Raw genomic sequence first — 10,263 nt, 5'->3', positions numbered from 1 at the left:
TGTGAGCAGGGGGTTACAGCTGCAGAGCTGGTCAAAATCCAGTTGAATGATTAAAGGTTTCCATCACTCTGGAAATGTTGAAATCCTTTCATCTTTGAGTTGTTCCTAATATACAGGTTAAGTATTGCATTAGAACTAATGGGCTGGAGTTTGAATGAGAACAGAGCCATTAATACTTGACCAGTATTAATACAGTACTCAACATCCTCCCTGACTGTGAACCTTATCCTCTTCAATCTATCCAGCTTTTTACCAGCTAATACCATCTTAACTGCCACTTCAACCATGTTAATCACCCATAGAGACACTTCATGTCATCTCTTTTCACAGCATTGAAAATACTCATGCCCACTTTTAAGCCTCTGCACAACTATGCCCTGCCTATGTTTTATAGCTCATCTATATAGTTATGCTTTTGTGCTCTGGCTGTTCTTCACATCTTTAGCTTTTTGCCCATTTTCTACTTTCTCTGTGCTTCTCACACTGCTCCCTGTACCTGAGTCGATCTCCCCTTTCTAGTATGCCTTAGCACATCCTCTTTTTCTTCCTCAAGCCTCACTCCTTCCACTTAGCTTTGCACTGTTTGATTGCTCTTGATTTATTTACTCCATTCCTCTTTCACTTTTTTCTCAATAAAAATTATCAGAATTTATAAGATAATTTTATGTTCCACTTGAACGTATTCTTACTTGAAGCACTTGTCACACCCCTTCCTATCCCTTTCGTTTGTTCACTGTTTGCATTGTTAGTTATTTATTGGGTATAGATTAAGTTTGTCAGGGAAGGAACTGGTTGGTTGTCATGGTGTTTCTCTCTATCACCAATTAAAATGATGACAGTACATACAAGGGTGGGGAACCTTTTTTGGGTCAGAGGCCGCTGACCCACAGAAAAATCAGTCGGGGGCTACACACAAGTAAGAAGCGAAAAAAGCCCAGAAAAATTCTCACTGACATGGCCCCTGACTGAGAAGGAGAAAAACACTCCCCCCATTCCCCATGTACACCAGAGCCTATGGGAGCCCAGGCTACTAGATTTTGTGTGTTTCAACCCGAAGGGGAGGGTGGCAGGGTCTGGAATGCCAGCACAGGCTCCCCAATGCTGGGGGGAAGCCCTGAACCCTGGGGGCTGGATTGAGGCAAGCTGGGGGCCACATCCAGCCCCTGAGTCTTAGGTTCCCTACCCCTGGTATATTAATATATATTAATAATAATAATAGATGCAAATAGCTGGTTCATCAAATTTATTATTTAGCTTGGAGAAAAAATGCTATTGGTCTAATATGCAATTAATTTCACCAATCATTTATTTCTTAAAAAATTTATATAAATTATATGTTTAATCTTACTAGATATTCCTGACTTGAGGCCAAAACCAGCATACATTACTGCAATTCGAAATAATGAAAACATCTACAGCACAAAAATCCCGTTCATGGCTGCTCGTGTTGTTTTTATTAAATGGCTTGTAACCTTCTTTCTTGAAAAGAAGTACTTAACTTCAGTGCAAAATACTAAAAATGGAGGAGACATGCTACCTAAAATTATTCAGGTATGTCAGAAACTTACTTGTTGCCTTATCTATATGCTAGAGAAGCTGCAGATGATCAAAATATATTGACACAACTGAAACAAAATGGAAATGCTTTTGTTTAGGAAGATGAATGATGGAGTTTAAATTTACTTCCCTCAAATGGAATGCGTCGTTGGAGGAACACTTTTTAGCAATGTACTAGAAAATATTTGTGTAGCTGTTTGCCCTTTGCCTTATTTAAAGATGAAAAGGAACCTTCTGAACACGAGATAATCATGCTTGTTCTAAACCACACACATTCAAACTTTTTTATATTGTAGATGATTTCTCAAGAGTGAGAGTATCTTGATGGCCATCTTTAATAATCAATCAAACAACAACTTTACCAGTTGTTTACAGTGAAATACTAGAAAAGTATTTAATGTATTTTAATTCCTTTTCTTGCAATTTAGCAGCTGGAAATAAGGAAAAACAGTGTCAATATTTACACATTTGATTTACAATTTACTTGTTCAAATTTGGCCAATATTACTGTCACGTACAGTGAGGTTTTTTTTAATAACAGTTGGCTTTGGTTGCAGATTCTCTAAAGAAATATAGAAAGTAAGAAGTCTAAAGTTGAAATTGTTGTGGCCACTTTGAAACGCCACAGAGAACAGGGAGCCAGCAGGGGACTTCTTGAGTCCCCTGTTGGCCCCATAGCCCCTGCAGTGCTTTCACCTTCGAAGTGTAGCAACAGTCCTGGGGCTGTTGCTACACTTCAGAGGTGGAGGCGCCCTTATTGACTATTTGATTAACTGATTCATCTAAAGTTAACATCCCTAAATCTGATACTGTTAAAAAAAAAATCTTTGCTAATCAGCAGCACCTATGCCCAGGCAATATTTCCAGTGAATTGAACATTGTTGCATGTGAATTACATGTTTTAATAAGATAACATTTCTTCCATTAAAATAGATAAGTTTTACAGAACCTCTTTTTAAGACTACATCCACTGTCATTTAACTCTTGTGAATGGATCCCTTTTATTACAAAATATTGCAGGTATACAAATAACCCCATAAATTACCATTTTATTAAATTGTTTCATGACTGTGACTAGAGTTGCAGTTTTTCCCAAATGAAAAAAAGTGACATGAAACTCCTCTGCTTCTTCTCTTCCTCACCAAATCTTTTCCTCCCCAGTTTCTCTCTTCTTTCTGGTGGAGCACAGGGTGACCTAAAAAACATCCCCTAGCACTGTGCCCTTGTTTTCTGAAGACTAAAAATTGAGAATTCTAATGTTGGAGATTCAGAGTTGCTGGTGTGCCCCATATAGGAAACTCTCTTAAATCTCCATGGTCCAACTCATTTTATCTTGTGATTTCCTGTTTCTCAGTCAACAGATCAGAGATAAGGGAATAGGATGCATATTAGGCATTTAAATATTGTAAGACCGATTTTTTTACGTTAGCTCAAGTTTATTGCAGATTGTATTCATTTGTTCCTGGGTATCCATGGGTTTGTGAAAATTGCTGGTAACTGGAGTTTGAAATAAGTAAACTTAAAGTTTTTGGTGTGTTTATATGCAATATTATACAAGTATTTTATTAGGCTTGCATTTTCTCCTATCTAGACTGGTGGTACATCGCAGGATAAAAACCCTGAGTTGGAAACTAGTGTGCTACCAGAGCAAGAGAAAAATCATTCCAATAGCAGCACTTTGTCTGATAGGAGATTCAGTAACTCTAGCCTTTGCAGCATTGAAGAGCAACATCGGACAGTGTATGAGATGGTACAGAGAATTCTGTTATCCACTCGAGGTTATGTCAACTTTGTTAATGAAGTATTTCACCAAGTAAGTAGTATGAAATTATGCATACTATTGTATAACTTTAAAACCTGCAGAAGCATATGCATAATTGCATTGTGTGGCTAAGTGTTTTATGAAAGCAAACTGTACATGCTATTGAAACAAATGATTGACTAAACTGGATCATGGTGCTGTCTGCAAGTCTTCCTTTTTTACAGCACTTTCTAGGTCCAGTCCTTACATGATGACGATTTACAATGTTCCAGATAGAAGAAAATACCATTTGCTAAAGAAGCTTTCTTGTATATTATATAAAATATTTTAAATGTATTTATTAATTCATCTGAAGATGTAACTTTTAAGCTGGCACATTCGCAGTTAAAAACCATGAAATGGGATACTGTGTTCTGCTTTTTCTTAGTGACCAAACAGCCTTTTACCCATCATGATTATCATCTTGAGTCTGTTTCCCTTTTCTGGTTAGTGGTGGTTACCATTGAAAACTGAAAGTAAATTTAAAATTTTGTGTATCTGCTTGATAAATTTAGAAGAGGGTTCTGAAATAAGATAACTTGGAAGGGATGCAGGTGAGGAAAATAAAACTATTTATACAGTTTAATAAGATGCAATTTAATAATGTGATTAAAAGAAGTTTTGACATTTTCTAGCATTGAAAATCTCAATTTTTTATTTATTAGGATTAATTGGTAAACAGATAAGAAAGTCAAATAGGAATAAAAATTCATTGCTCAGATCAAAATAACAATTCTGTCATGCTTCTCATTTCATTTAATGCAGCATTGCACGTGAATTTTGATGTCTCATACACTGGTGTATATAATTAAAAATATATAGTCTGCAGTTATGAAACCGAATAGATAATTTCCATGTAGACAACAGTAAGTGTCTTTGTTGGATGTTTTCTATTAGCCCCAGATATTAATTTACCATGTTTTAAAACAAGATTTCATAGGAAATATATGCATACAGTATTAATACTTTATTGAAAAAGAGATGAGTGTGATTTGAAGCTAAGGCATAGTTTTCTAATTTATGGAATACTATGTTATGCTGCCCTCTTCTGGCATGAGGATAAATTACTTCAGCATTCCTTCAAAGTACTTAAAACTTCACTGTATGTTATAGAAATTAAGAACACCACAATAGAAATTTTCCTTTTATTTAATATACATAAGGATTATATAATAGAAACAGTAGATTTTGGTCTGTTTTTTTCTCTTTGAAAGAAGAGGAAGTGAGAATCTCATCTGGTACTATATACATTTATTTTTCTGCTTCCCTTGAAGGCTGTATATTGCAGTATTCCTGCCTCCAGTCGACGAGGGCTGAGGACTTTTAATACTATTTTACTGTTGTTTACTCCAGTTGGTTAACTTTAGGGTAGCCACAGAATCCACAAAAACGTTTTGTCAGACCGTGCTTTTTTCTTTTTTTGCAGGTTACATGTCGTATAACTCAAAAATGTTTGCTGCAATACAGCATGTTAACATTCAATTAACCATGTATTAATAGCATAAAACTGAATTATCCTTAAATGCAAGTCCCTTATACCCCAACTTTTAAATAAATTAATTAAAAATACAACAAATCTGTAATCTTTTTTCAGTTTGCAGAAGAGTAGGGGATTAATAAATGAAAATAGCAAAACTAAGCTATCTTAATTTTTAGACTCTCCCAGTTTCTGCTTCCTTTCTGCCACTCCAGTGGTCACAAACAGATTGGCCGTGGAAACTAATGGTACAGCAGTAATGGGTGGCCTAAGGCAGAGTGTGCCTCCTACACAAGTGATGGGGAGGTGGTTGAGCCAGTGAGTGACATTGTGACCTAGGCTCTGCTTTATTCCCCATCAGCACACTCTCCATCTCCCTCCTAAGCCACCAAGTTATAGTTACTTCCTTTCCACTGGCCCTGCCCCCATTTACTATGTGGGACAGGTTTCCAAACAGTCACCAAATGGGGAGGCACTAGGTGGATCTAGGTGGTATGGGGTAGAGTCAGAGCCCCTTACAAAACAGACTTTGGTCTCCATCATCATATTTGATCCAAGGTGGTCTCCCACTATACTTTCTTTCTTTCCTGTGCAGTGGAATAGTTTGCTTTTGGGCTCTTAATAATGTCTCTTGAAAAAACTGCCAACTCTCTTCAGTTGTTTTTCCTCTTAGTCTTGTTTCCTATGGGACCTTACCTAACAGCTCTCTGTTTACTAAAATCTGACTTCCTGAAATCCATTGTCTCTATTCTGCTGTTCTCCCTTTGATCATTCCTCAGAATCATGAACTCTTATGATTTCTTTATGATCACTTTCAGCCAGGCTGCCTTCCACTTTCAAATTTTCAACCACTTCCTCCCTATTTGTTAAAAATGGGAGATTTTACATGATCTAAAAATCAAAAAGGAATCGTATAAAAAGTGGAAGCGAGGTCAAATTACAAAGGATGAATGTAGGCAAACAACACAGATATGCAGGGGCAAGATTAGAAAGGCAAAGGCGCAAAATGAACTAACTCTTGCTAGACACATAAAGGGTAACAAGAAAATGTTCTACAAATATATTAGAAGAAATTTGGAAAGCTGCCAGCTTAGTCTTTCAATGGTGGACCTTACAAAGTACCGGGCAAATTATTCGAAACAATAGTAAAGAATAAAATTGTGAGGCACGTAGAAGAATATAATTTGTTGGACAAAAGTCAACATGGTTTCTGTAAAGGGAAATCATGTCTTACTAATCTATTAGAGTTCTTTGAAGGGGTTAACAAACATGCAGACAAGGGGGATCCAGTAGATATGGTATACTTAGATTTTCAGAAAGCCTTTGACAAGATCCCTCACCAAAGGCTCTTGTGTAAATTACATTGCCATGGGATAAGAGGGAAGGTCCTTTCATGAATTGAGAACTGGTTAAAAGACAGGAAACAAAGGGTAGGAATAAATGGTAAATTTTCAAAATGGAGAGGGGTAACTAGTGGGGTCCTTCAAGGGTCAGTCCTGGGACAAATCCTGTTCAACTTATTCATAAATGATCTGGAAAAAGGGGTAAGCAGTGAGGTGGTAAAGTTTGTGGATGATACCAAACTGTTTAGGATAGTCAAGACAGAAGCAGACTGTGAGGGACTCCAAGAAGATCACACCAAACTGAGTGATTGGGCAACAAAATGGCAAATGAAATTTAATGTGGATAAGTGTAACGTAATGCACATCGGGAAAAATAACCCCAACTATACGTACAATATGAAGGGAGCTAATTTGGCTACGACAACTCAGGAAAGAGATCTTGGAGTTATTGTGGATAGTTCTCTGAAAACTTCCACACAGTGTGCAGCGGCAGTCAAAAAGGCAAATGGGATGCTAGGAATTATTAAGAAAGGGATAGAAAATAAGACAAAGAATATCTTACTGCCCCTGTGGTACGCCCACATCTTGAATACTGTGTACAGATGTGGTCTCCTCACCTCAAAAAATATATTTTGGTCTTGGAAAGGGTTCAGAAAAGGGCAACTAAAATGATTAGGGGTTTGGAACGGGACCCATATGAAGAGAGGTTAAAGCGACTGGGACTTTTCAGTTTAGAAAAGAGGAGACTGAGGGGGGATATGGAAGAGGTATATAAAATCAGGAGTGGTGTGGAGAGGGCGAATAAAGAAAAGTTATTTATTAGTTCCCATAATAGAAGAACTAGAGGACACCAAATGAAGTTAATGGGTAGCAGGTTTAAAACTAATAAAAGAAAGTTCTTCACACAGCGTGTAGTCAACCTGTGGAACTCCTTGCCAGAGGAGGCTGTGAAGGCTAGGACTATAACAGAGTTTAAAGAGAAGCTAGATAATTTCCTGGAGGTTAGGTCCATAAAAAGCTATTAGCCAGGGGATAGAAATGGTGTCCTTGGCCTCTGTTTGTCAGAGGCTGGAGAAGGATGGCAGGAGATAAATCTCTTGATCATTGTCTTCGGTCCACCCTCTCTGGGGTACCAGGTGCTGGCCACTGTCAGCAGACAGGCTACTGGGCTAGATGGACCTTTAGTCTGACCAGAACGGCCGTTTTTATGTTCCTTTGTTCAAATAAGCTGTGAGCTGCAGACCACAGGAAGTGTGCAAAAATATGTTCTTCTGTGACCTTAGAAAGTATAGTAAGAAGTGACAGACTGCCACATATAGTCTTCCCATCTTCTAATTATGCCCTTAGTGATGCCCCTTTAACAGTATTTGCCTTCACTAGTATGTTATATATGACATTGATAACATAATCTGAAATCAGTGGGGTTATACAAGTTGTGTCTCTGAAGGCATAATTTAGTTTACAGAATTTCTATCACTGCTAATGCTGAGCAAGATGGGGAGAGAACTCAGGTTGAGTTTGCAGAGAGAGTGACTAGAAATATCATTTTTCCATATTTGTGCTCAGACTTAAAATCAGCAACATAGAACTTAAAAAAATTTTTTTTGTTGATTTTTATATAGCTTGGTATGGACTTAGCTCTTGATAATCGGGATTTAAAATTGTTCTGGTCTGTGTAATTTGTAAAGTTCTATATATAGGTAAACTAAGTTAAATTTGCATTTTAGGCTTTTTTGTTGCCTTCCTCTGATATATCTGCAACACGAAAAGTGATTAAGGTATATAGAAAGTGGATATTGCAAGACAAGCCTGTGTTCATGGAAGAACCAGATAAACCAAACAATCAAGATGATGTGTCCAATTTGGAACATACAGAGACAGATTGCAAACATGTATGGTACTACTCACGTATTTTACTCTTTGTCTTCAATCCTTTTTCATAAAATTGTTTTTTTAATTATACTTATTTACTTTGGCACCTTTTTATTTCTTTAGGTCCAGATTTTCAAATGTGCTGAGTACCCAGCAGCACTCAACCATTAGTGACTCTGGGTGCTAAGCTGTTTTGGAAATCTGACCTTTAATTATTCTTTTAACTCTGTGTAAATGTCATTTTGAATGGACTTGATGGAACAAATAGTGTTCCATTATGCAATATTGAATTGTTCAGTCTACTAGTTTAGTATTTCCTGTTTGCATTAATATTTGTTTCCTTTTGACAAATACGTTAGTATGAGTATACATTAAAACAGTTAAAAGTACAAATATTTGATTATCTTTAAATCCATCATAAAATCTTGATTAAGGATTTGCAAATATTCCATCAGTTTTATGATATGGACCCTGCGTCTTGACACCTTGAATTTTGGGAAGTTCCAACTCAGATCTAAACTTTGTGGTTTGGGTCCTCATTTCTTAATATATTGAGCCAGAAGTATATTCCCTAATTGATTATCTTTCTGAGGTTTTGTTATTTTAAAAGGGTATTTCTGTGCATGGGGGAACAAGAGTTAGAATACTTATAGTACCAATATTTGCTTAGGCTGCTTTATAGAAAGCTTAAAATTCAGCTAAGATTTTTTTATTTATATATAAAAAAATTAAAAGGTAGAAATTACACAGCTATGAATGAGCTATGAAAAGTATTATGAAGTATTTGAAAGTAATGTGGTCTATCCTTATGTTATACAAATTAGATCACTGAATAAAAGTAACTATTAATTAATGGCTATGCAAATGAGTACAGAACCTATGAGTGTTGAAAGGTTTTTTTTTAAAGCTTTTATGTGAAATATATATATATATATTTACTATCATGTGTTTTTGAAAGCTTGCCTCTGGTCATTCGGGACATAAAAGATCTTCCAGTTGGGGAAGAACTTATTCCTTCTCTAATGCTGTTAGCAGAGGATGTATACTAGAAGATGAAGACAAGAATGTTAAGGCTGGTGCTCAGGCTGCATTACAGGTATAGTATATGGAGAAAACATTAGGTTGTTAATTTAAAAAATAAATTTGAAACTATTCCATTAAATTGTTTGTGAAGTCAACGGAAGGGACATGTTTTCAAAGATGATAAATTAATGTAAGGTTTCCAACTGCTGTATTAATGTTTGCAAAACAGTTTCCATTCTTTGCCAATTTTACATGCTTAAACTTTCTGAAGTAGTCACCAAATCTTTTGAGTGTTTGATGGTTCCTTAAATATTATTTAATAATTATATATTATATAGTATCTCTTTATTTGTACTTGTGTACTTAGTTCAGATTATAATCATACTATTAATATTAAGAAATGGAAATGTGTGTGTCAGTTTGCTTCTCCCCAAAATTCTATCCTTCCAAACTGTTGTTTTTTTATATTGCTCTCCCACTATATACCAAACATCTAAACTGAAAATATGTATCATTATGGATTTTTCAGAGGATATGAATAATAAAATCCCTGGTGATCTTAAGAATAATATGTTGTTGTTAGCATGATAAGCAGCATAGGACATACATTTTCATGTAGCACAAGTAATTGAGAGAAAGCTTTATTACTTTCTCTCTCTTGCCTGAATTGTTTGGATGCATGCAATTGCACTGTTCTTACTCCAGCTGATCTTAGTCTCTTCATATTATGTTTTGCATATCTGACTATATAACTGAAATGACACAGGTTTCATAAGGGCGCAGTGGTCAGTCACATGTATGGTTTAGGGATCATACAGGTAGGATTAGCAAAAGTAATAGCTGTGAACTGGGCACCTTGTAATATCCATAGAAAGGAGGTAGCGGTTGCTCAAAATATGAACTTTTTTTCTCATTTCTTTGCAGAAATACTTGATAGGGAAAGCAAAAGATTCAATCAGGCACATTAATATTGCTAGTATATATATAAGCCAAGATGATCAGCCAAGAAACAGTTATGGCAGAGGAAGGTCACAGAGCTAGCTACCTAGAAATTAAAGAAAAATCTACTTGTAATGTCAACAATCAGGAGATGACATTCTAAGCTCAACAACAGACTAGCTGAGCAGGTAAAATGCACTTCAGTAATAAGCAGTTCAACTGAGAGATTTTCGAATGCCAAAGAACACATT

The 10,263-nt window shown here is 36.1% G+C and overlaps 1 protein-coding gene across 5 annotated transcripts in view; it reads left to right on the top strand.

Annotated features, from left to right (window-relative positions):
* The window catches only part of RALGAPA2 (Ral GTPase activating protein catalytic subunit alpha 2), a 383,681-nt gene that overhangs the window by 94,470 nt on the left and 278,948 nt on the right, over nucleotides 1-10,263 (top strand). For all 5 annotated transcript variants that reach the window (XR_012903061.1, XM_075925792.1, XM_075925789.1 and 2 more), the window contains 4 exons: nucleotides 1,352-1,551; nucleotides 3,149-3,370; nucleotides 7,906-8,070; nucleotides 9,009-9,146. Coding sequence is in view for 4 of the 5 variants with exons in the window: in XM_075925792.1 (XP_075781907.1) it covers nucleotides 1,352-1,551; nucleotides 3,149-3,370; nucleotides 7,906-8,070; nucleotides 9,009-9,146 (725 nt within the window). In the remaining variant the exon portion in view is untranslated. The remainder of the gene's footprint in view (nucleotides 1-1,351; nucleotides 1,552-3,148; nucleotides 3,371-7,905; nucleotides 8,071-9,008; nucleotides 9,147-10,263) is intronic.

This window comes from Pelodiscus sinensis, chromosome 3 (assembly GCF_049634645.1).
Source record: "Pelodiscus sinensis isolate JC-2024 chromosome 3, ASM4963464v1, whole genome shotgun sequence".
Taxonomy (NCBI): Eukaryota; Metazoa; Chordata; order Testudines; family Trionychidae; genus Pelodiscus; species Pelodiscus sinensis.
The sequence above is the reverse complement of the archived record's forward strand: the minus strand, read 5'-3'. Positions and strand labels throughout refer to the sequence as shown.